At 48.7% G+C, this 22,239-nt stretch overlaps 1 protein-coding gene across 1 annotated transcript; it reads right to left on the bottom strand.

Moving 5' to 3' along the window:
• Nucleotides 1–11,688: 11,688 nt before the first annotated feature.
• Nucleotides 11,689–16,225, bottom strand: LOC133339292 (uncharacterized; the record flags this gene model as incomplete). Its single annotated transcript, XM_061547419.1, has 2 exons — nt 11,689–12,244; nt 16,134–16,225. Coding segments are annotated over 2 exons (648 nt in total), but the record flags the coding sequence as incomplete, so codon positions are not given.
• Between the last annotated feature and the right edge of the window lie 6,014 nt (nt 16,226–22,239).

Here is a 22,239-nt window from a genome sequence, read left to right as displayed (position 1 = left end):
GGTGGGGTGAGTGAGTCAGAGAATGGGGGCACCATGGTGGTGAGATGTTAAATAGCTTGCATAGTATACAGGAGGTCATGGAATTGATCCCGACCCTGCCGCCTGCATATTTCGAGTTTGCATCTTCTCCCTGTGGTCACGTGGATTTTTCTCGGTGTCCTCTGGGTTGTTGCATGGAGAATAAATTTGCATTCAGAGGATTTGTATATGTGATAAGCCACGTTGTTTACCTGTAATTTTGTAACAAGGTCGCTTTTGAAAAAGATCTATATAGCTCTGTGGGCCTTAGCTTGTACAATGAGAAATAGGTTCAGTTTTCCGTTTATTGGGTGGGTGAGTGGTTGGTGGGTGATTGATTGAGTGTTGTGGTTGGGGTTGTGTGGGTGAGTGTGTGAGTTAGAGAGTGGGTGGGTGTGTGAGTGGGGAGTGAATAGGTGAGTGGGTGGGTGATGGAGTCTAGAGTGAGTGAGTGAGTGGGTTGGTGGGTGGGTCGTTGAGTTATGAGTGGGGTGTGTAGGTGGGTGCACAGGTAAGCTCTTGAGTGGCTGAGTGTGTGCTTGAGCGAGTGAGTTAGCGGTTGAGTGGGTGGCAGGGTGAGTGGGTTTGTGAGAGGGTGAGTGAGTGTGGGTGGCAAGGTGAGTGGGTGGCATAGTGAGTGGGTGATTGAGTGTGTGGGTGGCTTTAGTAGTTTAGTGGTTGGGTGAGTCAGATAATGAGGCACCACAGAGCGAGATGCAAACCCCCTCGCGAAAGCCGACGTGTTAAACTGGTATATTGGAATTCGTAGGTTTGACCCCAACCCTGATGTCTATATTGGAGTTTGCATCTTCTCTCGTGGTCACGTCGATTTTTCTCTGATTCCTTCGGGTTTGTTTAACACGTAGACTTTCGCGACCAATATCATCCATAATAGAGGTTTCTTTTTTGGGTTAGATCGCGTAAATATTTAAATGTGTCGTTTAAAACCACCACCACCCGACACAGCCAACTAGTAAGGATTGTCAGAACATGCCAATTTGTAACTAGTACAGCACACGGTGTGTTGGAGAGTCAAGCCTCAACATTTACAATCTGAGTACGACGTTTCGCCAGTAATTACAACTAGCTTCATCAGGCGACAGCCAGATTTGTGGAGACATTCACCTGTTTCGTTCCTTATGTAGAGGCGTAGATGTGCTGCCTGTTTTTATCATTTGCCGGTTATCATTCGCCTGTTGTCAAGTAAAAGTAGAAATAGTTATTATTGTTGTAATCACGTTATAAGAAGAAATAATTGTTATTTCGTTAAAAGTAGAAATAATTATTGTTATCAAGTTCTAAGTGGAAATAATAATTACTGTTCTCATTCGCCTGTCGTTATCATTTGCCTGTTGTTATTATTTCGCCTATTGTTATCAAGTTAGAAGTAGAAAGTTATTATTATTGTTATCATTCGCCTGGTGTTGGTAGTGCACGTCTCTAATCCAGCACTCTGGAAGGTAGCGAGGGTTGGTGAATCACCGCACAATGATGTTGGCAAATCACCTTCCCGTGGGCGTCGAGGTGCCATAACCTGACTCGCCAGGAGAAGGCAGTAGAGCAAGTGGACTAATCGCCATCTTCACCTGTACAGGGATAGAGTGTTTCACCCTCGCACGCATGGGTTTTCTCCGGGTACTCCGGTTTCCCCCACTGGTATAAAACTCGTCATTAATTCGCGCATAATGCCTCCATAGAGGACCGCAGAGCTTGGACAATTGTTGGTACTGGCTCACCACGTGGCTTCCTTCCTGCACGGCTGTGGTTCCTCATGCCTCTGAGTCTTCTTGTGCGCGCTAAAAACTTTAATTATTACTATTATTCGCCAGGCGGTGGTGTTGCAAGCCTGTAATCCAGCAGTGGAAGGCAGCAAGGGTGAGTGGATCACACAGTGAATGTTGTGAAACCCCCTTTCCGTGGGCATCGAGGGTGCCCTCCTCCTGGCTGGCTGGCCAGGAGAAGGCAGTACAGAAAGTGGGATAATCGCCATCTTTGCCTGTGTAGAGGTGATACGCGCTGGGATTAAGGATCGTATGCACAGTGCGTGATGATTGGCTGTGTAGGTGGTGACGCGCGCTGACGGTGGAGGATCAGGGGTCAGCGCGGGGTCGTGGGTTACGGGGTACCGATTGGCTGTGGGCGGTGACGCGCTGAGAGGGAGTGATCAGGTGGCAGCGCAGTGTGATTGGGGGAGTAATGTTAACACGCGCTGGGGAAAGCGGATCGTAGAGAGAGTGCGTCGGTGATTGGGTCATTAAGGAACGACGCTCACGTCGACGCCGCATCAGCTCCGTCCCTCGTGAGCAGGGCTATAAAAGGGGATGCACACAGGCGTAAGGGCAGTGTGTAACCAGCGAAGAAGGAAGACGGGGATGAAGACCTAGAGCCCTGCGGTAACCTAGCCCCGCTGTCCTAAGGGGACCGGGACTCTGTGTAACCCAGAGGCGAGTGTAGTGGGTGTAGCCATAGGTCTACACGAGCCGAATGTACTATGTGTAGCCAGGGCATAGGGCTTACACGAGTCGAGTGTATTGTGTAGCCAGAGGCATAGGGCTTACACGAGTCGAGTATATTGTGTGTAGCCAGAGGCATAGGGTCTACACGAGTCAAGTGTATCGGGTGTAGCCAGAGGCCTAGAGCTTACACGAGATTAGTGGAGTGTGTCGGAGGAAGAAGAGAGACCACACGTTGTATTGTGATACCTAAAGGATTTAATAAAAGTGTGTTACCCGTCAAGAAGTTCCTGCCGTCAATTCCCATACTTCACCTGTACGGTTTAAAGTGCTGCCCCCCGGGTTTTCTCCAGGTGCTCCGGTTTCCCCCACTTGTGTAAGAACTCATCATTCATTCGTCGAAAATGTAAAAAAACAATTCAGGACCCGACTGTGACTCAGTGTGGATTTCCTGGACTAAGTCTATTTTATTATTATAAAGAATTAAAGGGGCTGTTTGATGACACGACTAGAGAGCTGGCTTGCACTGCAGGGAACTTAATATTCAACTTGGATTCCGCAACCCTCAATGGCCATTTTAAGTTAAATTTGTGCATGTAAGACTCGCACAAACAACCATACCCAGAAACCCATAGACTCCAACAGAGACCCATACATTCCTACAGACACTCAGACTCACACAGCGACCCCATACAGAGACCGATAGACATGCACAGAGACCCAGAGCCTCACACAGAGATCCATATTCTCAAAGGCCCAAAACTCACACAGAAATCCATAGATTCGCACAGAGGTCAATAGAATTTGAATTTGAATATTTATTTATACTGGAGGAATCTGATAAGCTATAACGATCTGTTTTCACAGACGTCCAATCGGGTGGGTCAGAAAATAACAACAAAAATACAATACAAAAACATCACAGGAAAGGTAAACAAATTGTTTCGAAATATACAAATTAAACTGAACTCTTTTTATCTTACCATAGACTCATACAAACATGTTGGACTCGCACAGAGACCTTAACCACTAAACATCGAACAATTAAAACCCTCTAAACTTCTAAACCCCTAACTATCTAAATCCATAACCATCTAAACTGCTAACCCTCTCAACCCCTTTACTGTTACAACCCTAATCTTTAAACCCCTCGCCCTCTAAAAGCTTAACCTCTAAACCCCCAAAACTCTAACCATCTCAACCCCTAACCCTCTAAATTCCTATAACCCCTAACCCTCAACCCCTTTACCCTTAAAACCCTAACCCACCAAAACCCTCACTCTCTAAACCCCTTATTCTTTTAACCCTAACCGTCTAAGCCATTAAAAACCAAACCCTCTGAATCCCTAACCCTCTAAACCTTGAAACCCTAACCTTCTAAAACCCTAAATCCCTAACATTCTAAATACCAACCAATCTAAACCACAACCCTCTAAAGAACTAACCCTCTAGACCCCTAACCCTCTGAACTCATAACCTCCTAAATCCTCAACCTCTAAAACCCTAACCCTCAAAACCCTAACGTTCTAAAACCCTAAATCTGTAACCTAATCCCAACACATTTAAACCTCTACCCTCTAAAGAACGAACCCTCTAGACGCCTAACCCTTAAAACACCTATGCCCCTAAAATGCTAACCCTCTAAACACATAATCCACTACACCCGGAACCCTCTAAACCCATAAAAGTTTTTTTTGTTAGATTATGTAAATATAAACGTGTCGTTAAACCAACCACCACCCGAAACAGCCAATTAGTAAAATTTGTCACATCAACAAAAAGTGCCATTTAGTGTTGGAGACTAACCCAAAAAAAAACTTTATTATGGACAATATTAGTTGTGAAAGTCTAGGTGTCAAACCCTCAACTCTCAAACCACTAAACACCTAACACTGTAAATCACTAACCCTTGAAACCCAGATACCTCTAAACCCCTAAACACATACCCTTATAACCTCAACTACTAACCATCTAAACCATTCAACATCCAACAATCGAAACACAGAAACCTCTAAACACGTAACTCTCTAAACTTTAAAGCGATTTGAAGCGTGTTCTATTTTGGATGGGGGGGGGGGGCAGAGCTTTGTGACGTCATATTTGAGGGGGGGGGGTCTGACTTTTCGTGACGCCGTGTGACGAGGGGGGGGGGGGGTCAAAAATCGTCCAAAATCGCGTGACGTCATTTATGGACGGCCCCTCGTTCGCTCGAGTGACCTGGGAAGTGAGCTCACTCCCTGACACCACACTGCGTGTCCCCGTTTTAAATTAAAGTGGTGAATGAAGAAGTCAACAAGTAGACCGCTGTTCTCTTCTAACACTTCAGACTTTTAATAAACATTGTCAACTTTAGAATGTCATTGGTGAGCAGCTATGAGCTAAATTGGATAATGATTCACACTTGGTAATAACGTGTGCCTCTTATTACTGGCCATTGAAATGAATAAACATAACTTAATCAAATACATGTTTTGTAATAAGTTAGAAAAGTTAAAAAGTTTCGTCCCGCGGGACTGCCGGATGAAGACCACCGTATTCCCTATCAGTCATTAAAGGTTGTGTGATCATACTTCACCACGCTGGTCATGTTAGTCGTGGCCAGGAATCCAACTCATGTGGCCAGGTTCAGACAACAGTGTGCTAACCACTACGCCCACTGGTCCACCCATTTCTAACCGTTGAGGTAATAAGTAATATTTAAAAGTACTTTTTTTTAAACACGCTTTAATGAAATGTACCGTATTCGTAATGGCAGAACTCCACGACTCCAGGAAGTGGCCCCGAAGCTTGCCATCACGTCAGGGACCGTGCTGATTTACAGCCAACATCAGTTGAGCGTGGACAATGAGACCCAAGCCGAAACATAACATATAAAAAATAATGTTTACAAATATATATTTTTTATGTTTTTTTATGATAGAATATAGTATTGTCATCAGTATGACATAAGTATACCAAGTTTTGCAGTCGATACCACATTGGGAAGTGGGTTAAAATTCAGTTACAAGATTTGAGGATACGACAACAACAGACAGAGTGAGTTAAATAAAAGCGTGTAATAATACAAAGACATCACGTTTCTAAGCATCTGATGAACAGCGGTGTTCGGGCGGCAAGAAGCAGTTCATGGGAACGCTGCGAGTCGCAAGAGGTCCTTTCCCCGAGCCCTGCGCGATGAACGAATGAAATGGACAGCGCCTTCACTCAAGACGCTTGACGGAGCTCACGACACGATGACGCAATTGAAATGATGGAGTTGACAGGGGCCATGTGAGGATTGCTTCATGTACAGAGGCAGTAGAGAGTCTATGGGCAGCGTTGAGTCTATGGGCAGTGTTGAGTCGATGGTGCAGTGTTGAGTCTATGGGGCAGTGTTGAGTCTATGGTGCAGTGGAGCGTCTATGGTGCAGTGTTGAGTCTATGGTGCAGTGTTGAGGCTACGGGTAGTGTTGAGTCTATGGTGCAGTGTTGAGTCTATGGGCAGTGATCAGTCTATGGGCAGTGTTGAGTCTATAGTCAGTGTTGAGTATATGGGCAGTGTTGAGTCTATAGTCAGTGTTGAGTCTGTGGGCAATGTTGAGTCTATGGGCAGTGTTGAGTCTATGGTGCAATGTTGAGTCTATGGTGCAATGTTGAGTCGGAGATGCATTGGGCTCTATGATATAGAGTCTTGATGAGGGAATTCTTCTGGGATGGATGGTGGTGGGAATCCGGTTTTAGGTAAGCATCCGTATGGGTGGCTTTCCTGTAGACAGAGTGGCTCATTGAACCATCAGGTCTCCTTTTGATTAGGACATCCAAAAAGGGTAGCTTGCCATCTTTTTCGACTTCCATGGTGAATCTGATGGCTGGGTGTATGGAGTTGATGTGGTCGAGAAATTGGTCTAGAGCAGCACGGCCATGTGGCCAGATGACAGAGGTTCCAAGACAGAGGTTCTCTGCAAGCCATCTGGCTATCATGAGAGATTCGTTCATGAGGCGATCCACATATACAAGCACAGAGACAATTTTAACCGAGAAGATGGATTCTGGCTTAGCAATCATTGGAAGGACGTAATAAACCATTTCGATACACATTAGGGTGGGTAAAATAATACATAGTGTTATATTAAAATGTATAAGGTATAGGTTGGTTTACAGCAATACAGTATATAATTTAATGTTGGGTTTATCTATGGCAGTATATAGTACGGTATATGCTCGTGTGATGTAAGAGAATAAAGTTTAGATGGAAGCATATTATATAATTTATACGACGTAGAATTGTAATGTATTACTTGCTGTTAGTAACTCAGCTTATTGTAGAGTATAGTAAGTATACTGATGGTGCTATGCAGTTTATACTTTAGTTTTTTATGTAGTTTATACTTTAGTTTTCTACGTGGTTGTTGAGTAACTGCAGCTACATATCATTAACATTCCTTTCCTTTGTTACTGCTACTCCCTGCACCCCCCTTTGGTGCTGCTGATCCTGCATAATGCATGGGCATAATATGACTTTGAAACCCCCCCGCCCACCTCCTACGCATTTTCCATGAATATGCTAAATTCCTCTTCATATGCACATTATTTTGTTAAGGCGCTCTTCCACCTCCAACGCAGCTTATATATAAGCTCCTAGCTTGGTAGTGTCTCATTCTTCACCTGAAGACGGCTGCTTGCGTTGTGGCCGAAACGTCGTGAGAATTGTTTTATTATGTTTTATTTTTATTATTTTATTACTTCCCTTCTACGTGACTTTACCGAAAGAACCAAGAAGATGAATCCCTGCAGTCACGAAAGCTTTAAATCGAAATCTATGGGCAGTGTTGAGTCTATGGGCAGTGTTGAGTCTATGGTGCAATGCTGAGGCTACGGGCAGTGATCAGTCTATGGGCAGTGTTGAGTCTATAGGCAGTGTTGAGTCTGTGGGCAATGTTGAGTCTATGGGCAGTGTTGAGTCTATGGTGCAATGTTGAGTCTACGGGCAGTGATCAGTCTATGGGCAGTGTTGAGTCTATAGGCAGTGTTGAGTCTATGGGCAGTGTTGAGTCTGTGGGCAGTGTTGAGTCTGTGGGCAATGTTCGCCAGAACCATTCTGGCGAATTGCCCGATGATGCTGGTTGCAATTACCAGCGAAACGTCGTACTCAAATTCTAAATGTTGTGGCTTCAACACACCGGTGGGCTAAAGCAGTGAACTATTTGTCTTTGTCAACGTGACACATTTTTACTGATTGGCCGTGTCGGGTGGTGGAGGGTTACGACACATTTATAAATAAACGCGATCTAAACCCAAAAACGTTGATTATTAATAACATTGGTCGCGAAAGTCTATGGGCAGTGTTGAGTCTATGGTGCAATGTTGATTCTACGGGTAGTGATCAGTCTATAGGCAGTGTTGAGTCTGTGGGCAATGTTGATTCTACGGGCAGTGATAAGTCTATGGGCAGTGTTGAGTCTATGGTGCAATGTTGATTCTACGGGCAGTGATAAGTCTATGGGCAGTGTTGAGTCAATAGGCAATGTTGAGTCTGTGGGCAATGTTGAGTCTATGGGCAGTGTTGAGTCTGTGGGCAGTGTTGAGTCTGTGGGCAATGTTGAGTCTATAGGCAGTGTTGAGACTTGGGGTAGCAGGGCTGCTCAATGTAGAGGACTTCTTTTCCAGTGGAGATGTGCAATGAGGGAGAAGAATTGAAAACGGAATTGGGCCAGGGAGGAGGGATAGAGATAGAGAGAAGAAAGGGAACGAAGAGGATGCGAGGAGGTTTATGGAAGATGAGAGAGGCGAGATGAGGTGGGACAAGGCCATGAAGAGATTTAAAGTCGAGCGTGAGGTATTTGAAAATACAGCGGTGGAGTGAACGGGAAGCCAGTGGAGAGGGGAAGTGTGAGAATTAAAGATAATCAACTGAAGCCTTTTGAATTTGTTGCAGGGGAGTGAGGGCAGAGGCAGGGAGACCAAAACGAAGGGAATCGCAGTCATTCTGACGGGTAAAGATCACAGAACGAGCCGGGGCTGTTGCGGCAGAAACTGAAATGAGATGGCGGATTCCCCTGATGTTGAACCCTACCAGCAAGACGACGAGAACCGGAGTGGTTTCACCGTCACCATCGCAACCACCTTCTTCAGATCCCACAAACACTGCACAATGTAGAACAGTTCGCGGTCGTTCTGATATGTGAGGCTTCAGGATAGGTGACAGACCCCATTGGACTCCCGAGAGCGAGGAGACCTTGCTCCGGCAACACACATTGGGTGACCCGCAGATGGTGACGTCTCTTTCTTGCAGAGTCACTGGACTCGGCCTGCCGTGTGTGGACAGCGCCACGGTGGCGAGATGTTAACTACCTCGCCTGGTATACAGGAGGGCTTGGGTTCGATCCTCACCCTGACGTTTGTTGTATAGTTGGAGTGTGAATGTCTCTCTCTCTCCCCGTGGTCTTGTGGATTGTCCTCTGGGATTCACTCCACATTTAGAATCAACTTTCAAGCGTTTAGATTATTTATATTACTTTGCTATTATAAATTTCCACGTGATAAGCCGCTTCGTTGAGCTAAAATTTGTGGCCGGGTCGCTTCTTAAAAAGAATATATATAGTTCAGTGGGCCTTATCTGGAAAATAAAAATACACGTTTAGTTTTATTTGTATATTTATGTTTAAATATATTTTTTTCCTCTTTCCTATCTTTTCCACTCCTTTCGTGTTTTTGTATTGTTTGTTGTAACGTTCTGACCCCGTGTCCCTACTGGACACCTGTGAAAAAGAGCTTTATAGCTCATCGGATTCCTCCGGTATGAATAAAGGTTCTGATTCTGACCCTTGAGGTTTGCAGGACGGCTACTGGTGCCTCATCCCCATATCTTCGACAGTGGCAGGCTGGAGGCGCTGATGATAAGTGGTGAATGTTAAGGCTCTAAAATGCAGTAACACGTTTCATTTGCTTCTGTGGAGCCAGTAGTTGTATCATCAGCTGCGTCTAGGGATACTTTTACATCGTTAATAGGCACGTTAAATCGTGCGATCGTCCGAAGATGAAAACTTGGGCAACAATCTTAAACTCGAGTCAAGAAGAACTGCTTGAAGCAAGATGTAAATCAGGTCGCACAATCCGAGAACATTTAACGGTAACGACACTGTCTGATCCCAAACTATTTATTGCACAAACGTGACGATTGGATCTTAATAATCATACGACTATCAGCCTCGGTTCGTGCATCTACAAAATATTCATCAACATTATCCACTAAAAATGTGATACATTAGACAACAACAAACCGACGAAGAAAACAGAATTCATGAAATCATTATCAACATCAGGCCACCTTCAATCAAATAACAGACAAGTACAATGCGTACGGCAAATACATTGATCAAGCTGTCATAGATTTATACCACAAGGCATTCCATTACATGTCCTGTACACCATCCATAGTTAGCGAGTGTAAGACAACGAGGAGTGTAAACGATCTGTCACTCTGAAGGACACGAACAGTGAAGGTAACGCCCGTATCACCATCGGGGTAACGAAATCAGAGAGAATATGAACCATAAACATTTAAAACATTTACATTGCGCTGATTACATTGTCTAGTTTATTATTTATCACGAAAATAGGTTTCAAAATTTATTACAGATTTTATGGAGCAGTGCAAAGCCAGAAACAAGTAAATTGACGACAGTTTAAGAGAACATGTGAACGCAAAGGGCACGGAAATTGAGTAAGTTGATGAATTTAACCATTAGGGTCAAACAATCTCATTGTATGACAGACGGGAAAAATATATCCTACAATTATCTCCAGATGTTCGGAAATGTTATTGGTCTATAAAAGTATTTCTGAAAATGAGACGAGCCATTAAAGTGCCTTCAATGAAAAAGAACTTGCAGAGATTGTGCCGCTTTTAATTTACAGATGCCATTCACATATATATATCTAAACCACGAGCGGTCAAAGTTGACCCATAGAGATGGCGAGATGAACCCAAAGCATCCGGAGGCCGCGACGCGACGGCTGCAAGGAAAGCGCGCAACGGAATCAACTCGGGGGAGGCGTTTGCCCCCCAGTGTGGAATCACAGAGCGACAGCCGACGTCGAATGTGAACCTGCAGTCCGCAGTTGACGACGATGCGGAGGTTCACTCGCAGCGAGAGGCACGCGCAGTCGCGTGGCGCGTGCACGTGGACGCGACCGCGTTCTCTTCTTCTGCTGCTGCTTCGTTCGTGTGGCTGCTGATGCAGGTGCACAGCAGACGATTATGAAGTCACATCCAGGTGGGCAAGCCAAGATCACCGCGTGAGAAGCAGTGGTAGTGAGTGTCTCGCTGTGACGTCTCCGTCGTGTTTGTGGACCGGGCATTGCGCCGTTACACGTTGCACGGTCTGTTCTGGATGGCCACAGTCGCAGGCTCCTGGAGAGTTTCTAATTTAACGTTTGTGCATCAGGGTATCCGCATCTACTGCCGTGTTTTGTGCAGTGGTTGCGGTTTAGGGTGGACCGTGAGCAGCTTCGTGGAAGACCAAACCCAGCGATCTTCTGCATTGGGTCTTTCACAACAAGCTGTTTTACTCATTGTTTTTTTTTCCGGTAAAGACACGTATGTAGAAATAAAATAAAATTTAAATAAATTAAATTTAAATAAATCACGACGTTTCGAACGCAACACAAGCGCTCATCATCAGGTGAAAATGGGGTGAAACATAGAAAGAGGGAACACACAGGGGGACATCACGTACATAGCACATAGAGAAGGGCGAACTACACGTAAGCAAATGCAACAAGAAGATGGGAGACGAGAAACTCAACAGACCTTAGAAACAATCACGTGATGCAAACCAGTCGGCCAACAACACAGTTAGACACTCACCTGGTTGACCACGTATTTCAAAAGACTGATACATCTCTCGTGTTCATCATCTGGGCTGAACATGCCAACGTAAAAACAGAGGACAGGGACTCGTGAACAGACACGAGGTACATACACAGAGAAGACACACATGGAAAGATATTTCTGGGCAGCCCAGAGGGACAACCAGAGCAACAGCACACCAAGAGACATCCACACATGCAGAGGCACACACAGCGAGCTGTTGGTTTGAATGACGGCGTTCGCTCGAGTGAAGTTTCGACCAGTGGACACAACTCGAAGCCCCCCCCCCCCCCCCCCCCACGTGCACGAGAGACGCCGCCTTGGAGTGACACCGCCGCCGCTGCTGCTGCTGCTGCCGAGCCGAGCTCACTTTGTCCCCGAGGAGGCTCTGGAGTTGCGGATGAAGCGGGAGAGCTGCCCCACGCCCTCCAGGAGGCCCTCTCCGGTGCGGGCGCAGCAGCCCTGCACCAGCCACTCGCGCCCGTGCCGCGTCTTCACCGCCTTCATCGCCTCCGCCACCTCCGCGGTGGCCGCTGCCCGCGGGAGGTCCTGCTTGTTGGCGAGGAGCACGAAGGGCACCCGCGTCATCTCGGGGCTGTCCAGGATGGCGTCCAGCTCCTTGAGAGCCTCCGGGAAGCGCTCCCGGTCCGCGCTGTCCAGCACGAAGAGGAGCCCGTCCGTGTTCTGGAAGTAGTGCCTCCAGAGAGCGCGGATCTTCTGCTGGCCGCCCACGTCCCACACGGTGAAGGTGACGTTCCTGATGGGCTGCACGGTCTCCACGTTGAAGCCGATGGTCGGGATGGTCACCACGGATTCGTCGAGCTTGAGCTTGTACAGGATGCTGGTTTTCCCGGCCGCGTCCAAACCCAGCAGCAGCACGCGCGCTTGCTGAGTGAACATTCCGTCCAGCAGCGACCCGCAGCTGCCCCCCCCTCACCCCTCTCGCGTCGCTCGGCCTCGCCCGCGATCACCACGCGTGGCCACGTACGGTGCGGAAGAAGTTCAACTTACGCACACAGATACATACACAGATACATACATACAACATACATAGTTACACACAGTTACATACATACAATATACATACAACATACATACACTGGTACATAGATACATACACAGATACATACAACATACAGACACAGTTACATACTAGACGTGTTTTGGGTTAAATCGCGTAAATATAAATGTGTCGTTAAACCACCCGACACAGCCAACTAGGAAGGGGTTTGTCACGTAAACAGAACGTGGCCAATTCGTGACGAGCACAGCACTAATCGGTTGTGTGCTGGAGAGCAAATCCACAACATTCACAACGAACTTACAGACTAACACACACAACACGACGCACAATACGCGCAGCTGCCATGCCCGGGTAACAAACACAACAACAAGCGACACGTGAGGCGTCACTCTGGATTATCAGTGACAAGCGTTAACCAATTCGTGTTGAGTGATTTAGATGATAATTTTATTATTTTTCTCGCGCAAGTCCAGACTTGCTGGGGTCTCGCGTGCGCCGCCTGTGGTGTGCGTGCACCTTGGACTCGCCGTGTCCGCGTGCTGCGCTGACGCTCCCCACGCACATTCGACATTTCTCCTGCACGGGATCCATGCTCCGTAGCCCGTGCCCGCTGTCAACGTTTGCCCTGTCTGGGGGGGGGGGCAGTGAAGAGGTGGAAGTTGGAGAGGGATCCTAAATTAGCACCTCGGACTAGCTACGTACGGTGCGGAAGAAGTTCCGCACGCAGGCCAGTACAGTGCTGACAGGAGGCGGTGGCAGAGGTGGTAGTGGTCTCGCGTTGTCTGTCGAGGTTGAAGGTTTTTTGTTCAAGCCGCTGGGAACTCTCAGAGGCAGGGGACTCGGGGGCCGTCCATAAATGACGTCACGCACCTGGGGGGGGGTCAGACATGTGTGACGATTGGGGGGGGGGGGGGGTTGATAAATGTGACGTCACATCAAAATGCGCAACTTTAAATAAATATAGACAACACGTTCTACTTAATTAAATAGACTTTTTAATACATGTTTTCTCCTACAACATCAGAGTGCAGCGCCACATTAAATACACACTACAATGACAATAGTTTAAACTTTAAACTATTGTCATTGTAGTGTGTATTTTTCAGTTTTAATATTTTATCTTTTTTCACTTCTCCGACCAATCATATTTATCTTTATGTTGAGTTCATAGTGTCGACGTAAATTGTATTCTTTGAACACAGACACTATGTTCTGGCATATCAGACACACAGCTCTTTCCTTGTACTGCATGAAAAAGTAATCATAAGTCCACTGTTCTTTGAATATCCTACACTCCGAGTCAATTTTTCTCTTTCTTGACATCATTGTTTCCAAGGGAGTCAAAATTGCTATTAGTAAAATACCAATATACATATACAGCGCTACAAAAACAATATACCAGCAATAACTTTGCCCACACAGAGACATACAGACTGCACTGCCCATCAATGCTGTCTGATTGGGGGAACTCCGCTTTTACCCCAGGCTCACACTGGTGCGGGTGCCATTAAAAAGTTAATTACACCTGCAGTTTTGTTCACAGATCGCAGTGCGATCTGCGAACTCGCATAGGAATCTGATCGCATGGGGGAGAAGACCCATGCGATCCGATTCCACTGCAGGAAAAAAGAAGGCACATGTGCCTTTTTTCTTCCGAATCTAATGCAAGTTCAGCCATACAAGCATATGGCTGAACTCGCACTGCTCAGAGATCGCAACAGTATGAACCGGGGCTTACACAACATACAACATATAACCTCATACAACTGAATAGCAATCAGAATATAAATGCACTTACTGTCATTTAAATTGGGTTTCCTACTCCTCGGCTGTCTGTCACTGACCAGCACGGGAAAACAGCAGGCAGCCCCTCCAGAGATCAGAGATCACTCTGTTATTACCCCTCTATCATTTACTCAGCACACAGGAATATCACTGGGAGTGGAGCCGAGGGGCAAGTGAGTGAGCTGAGGGAGGGAGAGCCAGTCAAGTACAGCCAGGGGAGGGTTGGCAGCCTTAGGCCTGGGGGGCAAGTCCAGTCAATTGGCCCATTGAACCATTCACCAGCGCAGCCCAATGAGTGCCCACCGCCGCAGCTCAATCAGTGCTCACCGCCGCAGCTCAATCAGTGCTCGCCAGCGCAGCCAAATCAGTGCTCGCCACCGCAGCCCAATGAGTGCCCACCACCGCAGCCCAATTAGTGACCATGGGCCGGATAAATGTCCTCGGTGGGCCGCATGTGGCCCGCGGGCCGTAGTTTGAGGACCCCTGGTGTAGTTTATCGTGTCGTGTATAGTGTAGTGTGTAGGTTAAACGTTGAGTTTTATAAGGGCACCACGGGGTGACCAGCCCCTCCCCACCCAGCCCCACCCCTCCCACCCCCACCCAGCCCCACCCTCCCCATCCAGCCCCTCCCCTCCTCCCCCAGCCCCTCCCCACCCTTCCCTCCCCCAGCCCCTCCCCACCCTCCCCTCTCCACCCAGCCCCACCCCTCCCACTCTCACCCTCCCCTCCCCATATGCACGACAGACAAATAATCCCTGGTGGGCAGTGTGGAACCTGTTGTTCCTACCGGTATAACAGTGGGAAATATCTGAACCGGTCCTGGGCCTCCCCATGGTCGACTCAACCTCAAATGAGTACCTGATGCAGTGTGTACACATCACCACGAGGGAGACAAATGCGGCTGGGCATGGTGTTGGCCACCCACTCCCCTGTGTACTGTGCCAGTCCTCATTAGGTGCTCACTAACACCACTTGCCTCAAAAATCTGTTAAGGCTATGAGGGGGATTTTTGTCTTTGTACAGTGGCATTGGCTACGTATAAACTGATACTTTGAACGGAGTTTATAATACAGCATGGCCTATGTGTAACGCATCATATACCGTGTACACAGCACCATGAAAGTGTGTGCCGTATAATACAGAGTATGTGTAAAGGAGCATAGCCTGTGCACGTACTGCAGCGTTACTTTGAACTGAAACATGGCATGGCCGTTATGTGTAGAACAGCATTTCTTGTGTATATGTAGTGGGTTCCCACGGAGACTGGAGACGTAGCTTAGAGGCAACACGGTTTATTTAAATCTTATAACAGAAGCCCCTTTTACTCCCACTACTTGGGGAGGTATGGCCTCCGGGCTAACGTGCCCTATCACTGGGGCTACGGGCTCTGAGTCCTCCGACTAAGGGTGGCCTAGGGGAGGCTATGCTGACCCGACCCAGCCAAGGTGCGGGTCTCGACCACTGGTCCGTGCTCGGCCCCGGCCCATTAAAGGACGTCGGGTCCCGGGTCCCAGGGTCCCAGGGTCCTTGCCTAGCCGGTCTTCATTCTTCGTCTTCAGAGCACTGCCTCGGGCCGTCCTGGGGTCCGTCTTTTTTACCCACCTCGGGGACTCTCCACCCCCGGTACTGCCCCCTTTCTGGAACCTTCCAGGTGGCTCTGGAATAACCCCCCAACCCCTCACCTGGGGTCGGGGGGGGGGGACTCGGCCTCTCAACGGTCCCGGTTCTCTCTCTAACTCAGGGTGGCACCCCCTGCAGACTCGTGCCTGCAACTACAGGTAAGCATACAGTGTGGTGTGTGCTTTGCATTTCCGACGCTACATATACAGCAAGAAATACTCTACATATAAAGAGCATGGCATCTGTGTGTGTGTACTGCATGACACACGGTGTTCGGTGTGTAATGCACAGTGATGGGCTGCTGCTGCTGCACCTGTTGACGTTGATGTCGGGGCAGGCAGAGTCCTCGCTCCGGGTCCCGGTGGCGTTGCTCCGGGGGAACGTGCAGAAGAAGGCGTTGGCCAGGAGGCAGGCGGCCTGCTCCTGAGACATCGTCAGGATCAAGCCGGTGTCCCGGCGGAGCAGCGGCAGGGGCTGTTGACACGTGCGGTGCACAGGGTGCAGCGACGTTACACGCGGCAACGGGTGGCACGTGGTTGCAGAGATGCAACGGCGCAATGGTAACACCGATGCAGAGCACTGAGCCTGCACCACTGGGATGCTGGGGTCTGGATCAAGGAGTTCTGAAATGCACAGAAACCAGATGATTGTTGTACACGTGAGGTTAATGGTGCAGCCCTGCAATTACTTGCTCATGCAACTGCTGGTGAAAGAACCCCCACTAGAGGGAGGTCTAGAGTGCTGATCCGGTGGGTATTTTTTGGCCAACTTTTCCACACTGACCATACGTCTTGAAAGAGGTGGGAGTACTCGCCATTTAGCCCACTGCACTCGACCCACCGATGGACTGTGGGTGGACAAAAACAGGGAATTGTAAGAATCCTGGTCAATGTTTTCAAGGCCAGGTTGGGAGATCGAACCGCGACATTTTAAGTCAATCGTGACAACCATTCCACAGTAATGGCAGCAGCCCTTTTGCAGAAATCAAATAAAATATTGGAGAGGGCTTCACACAAGAAACAAGAAGATTTAGTGGTTTGGACGTGGCTCTCCAATGAGTAGAGAGAGGGTACCACAAGTAGCGGTGCATACTCGGGCGCAAGGAAATAAAAGCAGAGACAAAGAATGAGATAGATCGATGCAATAAAGAATTGGCAGTGGTGCACCAAGCACGACCCCTTGCTGAGCGCTGCAGCAGCAGCCCCCCCCCCTTCCCTGGACCCCTCCCCCCACCCTCCACTTCGCACCCTGACGCCACACAACCCGTGGGTAGGCGATGCCCTCTGGTGGACAAGCCGCGGTACAGGCGGCAGCACGAGACGCCAGCAGCGTTACGCTGCCAGGGTTACTCCCCGAACACCTCCGTACACTTACACACACACACCTATACACACTTACACACACCTACACACACACCTCTACACACTTACACACCTACACACACACACCTCTATACACTTACACCTACACACACACCTCTATACACTTACACACACCTACACACACCTCTATACACTCACACACACCTACACACACCTCTATACACTTACACACACCTACACACACACCTCTATACACTTACACACACCTACACACACACACCTCTACACACTTACACACCTACACATACACACCTATGCAACAACAACCGCCATTCGCCACTAAGTGGCGGTGACGTCACCACGACGCTTGTGCCAGGCCAAGTGCACCTTGAGGCCACGTGAAGTGTCGAACGCCCGCTGGCAGGAGGTCACGGGGCAGACCCAGCAGGTGCCACGGGTCGACTGACCGAGATGACCGAGATGACTGGCTGATGCACCACCTGTGCCCCCTACCGTACCAACTTGCTGTGCTTTAGCAACCCGGCGCTCTGCTCGTTGCTGTGAGTGTCGCTCCTCCGCCCTCCGTTGTTGTTGGAGGGCGACTGCCTCCAACTGCCCAGTAGCGTCCTTCACGAGCCTCCTCCACTGAGGCCGATCTTGACACTACTGGTACCAGTCATCGGCAAGTCCACTCAGCTCTACGTCCTCCTGTACCACATCACTCCATCTCTTCTCTAGCCCGTGTTTTAGCCCCCTCGAACCGGCCGAACAAAAGCTGTTTAGGCATGCGGTAGCTGGGCATGCGGGCTACATGACCCAGCCAACGCAGCCTTGCCTACCGGAGGAGCTCACCGATGGGACTTTGCCCAGATCTTTCAAGGATTTGTGAGCTCCTCACACAGTCCAGCCTGGTTAAACCCAGGATGGATCGTAGGCAGGCCAGCCTAAATGTTTCCAACACACACACACCTCTATACACCTACACACACACACCTCTATACACTTACACACACCTACACACACCTCTATACACCTAAACACCTACACACACCTCTATACACCTAAACACCTACACACACACCTCTATACACGTACACATACCTACACACACACACCTCTATACACTTACACACACCTACACACACACTTCTATACACTTACACACCTACACACACCTCTATACACCTAAACACCTACACACACACCTCTATACCCTTACTCACACCTCCACACAGGAGGAGGTGGTAGTGCAGGAACGAAAGGGCCTGGCTCGTGTGGCGAACGCGATCCGTGCGCTCCTCCGCAGCACGATGCTGTTTTGTTGCGACCGGTCGACCGCACAGTTGGGGTGATGGAGGTGGTGCGGTGCTTACCATGACCGCTATCACCACATGCACCACACCATCTACCCACCCACCCCGTGACACGCACCACACGCACCACACGCACCACACGCACCACACGCACCCCCGGAAAGACGGTGCCACTGGGACCGCAGCCGGGGAAGGAAACTGAGCAGCAGATGCCAGGACTGGACTGGACAATGACTGCTGCCAACAGACTAACTCTGTTCAGAGATAGGATCAATCCAATGTATTATGTAATACTTATCATTGTTGTTTTTATTATAAACGTCATGACATAAACTTATGAGGAAACAATGTAACTTTGCATTGCTTGCGAGTGCTGCCTGGGTTGGTTAAATGTGCCTTGTCTCGTGTGCAGTGTCCCGGCTGTGTGTGCGGCGGTACAATGACAACTATGTCATGAGAGAAGTTTCAGGCAATGGCCCTTCTTTAGAACGTGTACAGGCAGTGGTGGGAAAAGATAATCAGGCGATTCGTCTGACACATCCGCCCCCTGACTGCCCCTCTGCCAGGCTGCTCCGCTGTCCTGCTGCCCCAATGCCCACGGCCCCACTGCCCCTCTGCCCCACTGCCTCAATGCCCCTATGCTCCGCTGGTCCACTGCGCTGGTGCTACTCTGCCCTAATGACCCGCTGTTCCATTGCCCCACTTTCCCACTGCCATCACATCCATCACGCAGCAGCGAGACGTCCACACCACCTCATTAAATATTACCCTGATGTGCACGCAGAGAGAGAGAGAGATCCTCGTTAAACATTAAATACTGGAGGGGGCTGCTGTGATGCAATGGCTCGTAAAATTCACTGGCAATAGAGAGATTGCTGGTTCCACCTTCTGGCACAGCAGTTGAAACAAATGGTCGAGTACTAATAGGGGTTTTCCCCTTTTTTCTGGCAACAAAACTGACACCTTTTGCAAGGCATCATGCTTACATTAACCACAATACTTGCAGTCAAATTTTGCCAGAAAAAAGGGGAAAACCCCTATTAGTATATTTTGGTACTGGCAAAGGAGGTCCCAAAATGGTCGAGTATCTTAAGTTCCCCTGCCTCTGTCCGCCAAACAGTACAACTGGGTACACCAAAATCGAGTGGCAAGTTGGGTTGGTAGGTGCTGGATGAATGAGTGCATCGGTGTGTGGGTAATTGGATGCTAGGCGGTTGAATGGTTGGATGGGTAATTGAATGAGTGGGTCAGTGTGTGAATGAGTGGGTGGCTGGGTGTGTGGTAGGTGGATGGATGAGTGGGTAATTCAGTGTGTAGATTGGTGGATGTGTGAATGTGTTAATGAGTAAGTTGGTGGTTGGTGAATGATTAGGTGGGTGGATGAGTGAGTGGGCGGGTCAGTGAGTTAGTTTAAATGAATGAGTGGTTAAATGGGTAATTAAATGAATGGGGAGGTGGTTACATGATTTGGTGCTTGGGTGGGTCAGTGGGTAATTGAGCGAGTGGGGAATGAGTACGTGGGTGAGTGGATTTTTGAATGAGTGAATGGGTGAGTTCGTGAGTCTGTGTGTGAGGGGATAATTGAGTGGTTGGATGAGTGAATGGGTAAATTAGTGGATATTTGAGTGAGTGGTTGGATGGGTGAGTGGGTAAATGAGTGGTGGGTGAATGGGGAGGTGATTGGGTGGGTGGGTGCGTGCGTGGGCGGGTGGGTGAGTGGATGGGTGAGTTAGTAAGTGGATACGCGGGTGGGTGAGTTAGTAGGTGGGTAAGTTAGTAGGTGGGTGAGTAGGTGGGTGAGTGGATGGGTGAGTGGATGGGTGAGTGGGTGGGTGAGCGAGTGAATGAGTCGGTGAATCATTGAATTAGTGGGTGATTAGGTGACCGAGTGAGTACTTGAGTGGGTGAGTGGGTGAGTAGTTGAGTGGGTAATTGAATTAGTGGGTGAATACGTACGTGGGTAATTGGGTATTTGAATGATTGAGTGATTGGGTGAGTGGGTGGGTGAGGAGGTGCGTGAGTGGGTGGGTGAGTGAGAGTGGGTGGGTGGGTGAGTGGGTGGGTTGGTGAGTGGGTGGGTAAATTAGTGGATGAGTGAGTGGGTGGGTGTGGGTGGGAGAGTGAGTGGGAAAGTGAGTGGGAGAGTGAGTGGCAGAGTGAGTAGGAGAGTGAGTGGGAGCGTGAGTGGGAGGGTGAGTGGGAGAGTGAGTGAGTGGGTGGGTGAGTGGGTGGGTGTGTGGTAGGTGGATGAATGAGTGGGTAATTCAGTGTGTCGATTGGTGGATGTGTGAATGTGTTAATGCGTAAGTGGGTGGTTAAGTTGGTAAATGATTAGGTGGGTGGATGAGTGAGTTGGCGGGTCAGTGAGTTAGTTTGAATGAATGAGTGGTTAAATGAGTAATTCAATGAATAGGGAGGTGGATACATGGTTTCGTGCTTGGGTGGGTCAGTGGGTAATTGAGCGAGTGGGGAATGAGAACGTGGGTGAGTGGATTTTTTAATGAGTGATTGGGTGAATGGGTGAGTTCGTGAGTCTGTGTGTGAGTGTATAATTGAGTGGTTGGATGGGTGAATGGGTAAATTAGTGGATATTTGAGTGAGTGGTTGGATGGGTGAGTGGGTTAATGAGTGGGTAAATGAGTGGTGGGTGAGTGGGGAGGTGAGTGGGTTCGTGGGTGGGTGAGCGGATGGGTGAGTTAGTAAATGGGCGAGTGGGTGCGTGGGTGGGTCAGCGGGTGGGTGAGTTAGTAGGTGGGTGAGTGGATGGGTGAGTGGGTGGGTGAGCGAGTGAATGAGTCGGTGAATCATTGAATGAGTGGGTGAGTAGGTGACTAAGTGAGTACTTGAGTGGGTGAGTGAGTGGGTGAGTGGGTGGGTGAGTCGTTGAGTGAGTGGTTGAGTGGGTAATTTAGTGAGTGGGTGAATATGTCCGTGGGTAATTGCGTATTTGAATGATTGAGTGATTGGGTGGGTGGGTCTGAGGACCAGACACGGTTGTGACCACTCCGTCCCCTTCGAGCGCCTTGCTGGCCTTCATCGGGGCTCACTACCAACACGAGCTGCCCTAGATATGTAAATGAGAATCAAAATCTGAATATGTAATCATACTGGAGGAATCCGATGAGCTATAAAGCTTTTTTCAGAGATGTCCAGTAGGGGCGGGTTTGAACGTTACAGCAACAAACAATCCAAAAAATACGATGGGAGTGCAAGGTATAGGAAAAGTAAACAAATCAGTAAAAAGGTTACTAAGCAATTTTTGTTATCTTATTAGGTAAAATCCAATGAGGTATTAGCTTATATTTCAGAAGCCACTTGACCACAAATGATAACTCATGTCTGGGGGCAGCTATTGAAGGCGGCCTGAGATGAACATGATGTATGCTGAACTTCTTTCGCACCGTACATAGCCAATCGTGCTAATCCGAAGTGCCGGGGAAGGACAACAACACTATTAGGTTAGGGACAGGGCTATAGGGTCAGGGCTATAGGATGTAGGGGCACTGCAGGTTCTCCACAAGGCACGTGATGCCCTCTAGTGGACGAACGCACAACTACAGCTGCTGCTGCTGCAACGCAAGGAACAAGACAACCAGGCTGTACAGCCTCCACATCGCCACTTCTCCACGCACATAAAGCGATTGGTGCTTCTCAGCCGCACAACCTTCTCAGAGTGCATCTCATCATCAACATTAACTCAGCACAAACAGCACCCTGAAACAGGCTTCATCTCTCAGTGTCTCATCAGCAGTCAGGCTCGCTTGAACCAACACTGGTGAACTGCCAGATGTTACTGACAGGGAACCACTCTGTTAGACGAGCCTTTTGCCCGTCCAAGGACGGGTGTATTGCA

This window comes from Lethenteron reissneri, unplaced genomic scaffold (genome assembly GCF_015708825.2).
Source record: "Lethenteron reissneri isolate LAM-NWPU_2019-01 unplaced genomic scaffold, ASM1570882v1 scaffold_1759, whole genome shotgun sequence".
Taxonomy (NCBI): domain Eukaryota; kingdom Metazoa; phylum Chordata; class Hyperoartia; order Petromyzontiformes; family Petromyzontidae; genus Lethenteron; species Lethenteron reissneri.
This window is presented reverse-complemented; position numbering and strand designations above follow the sequence as displayed.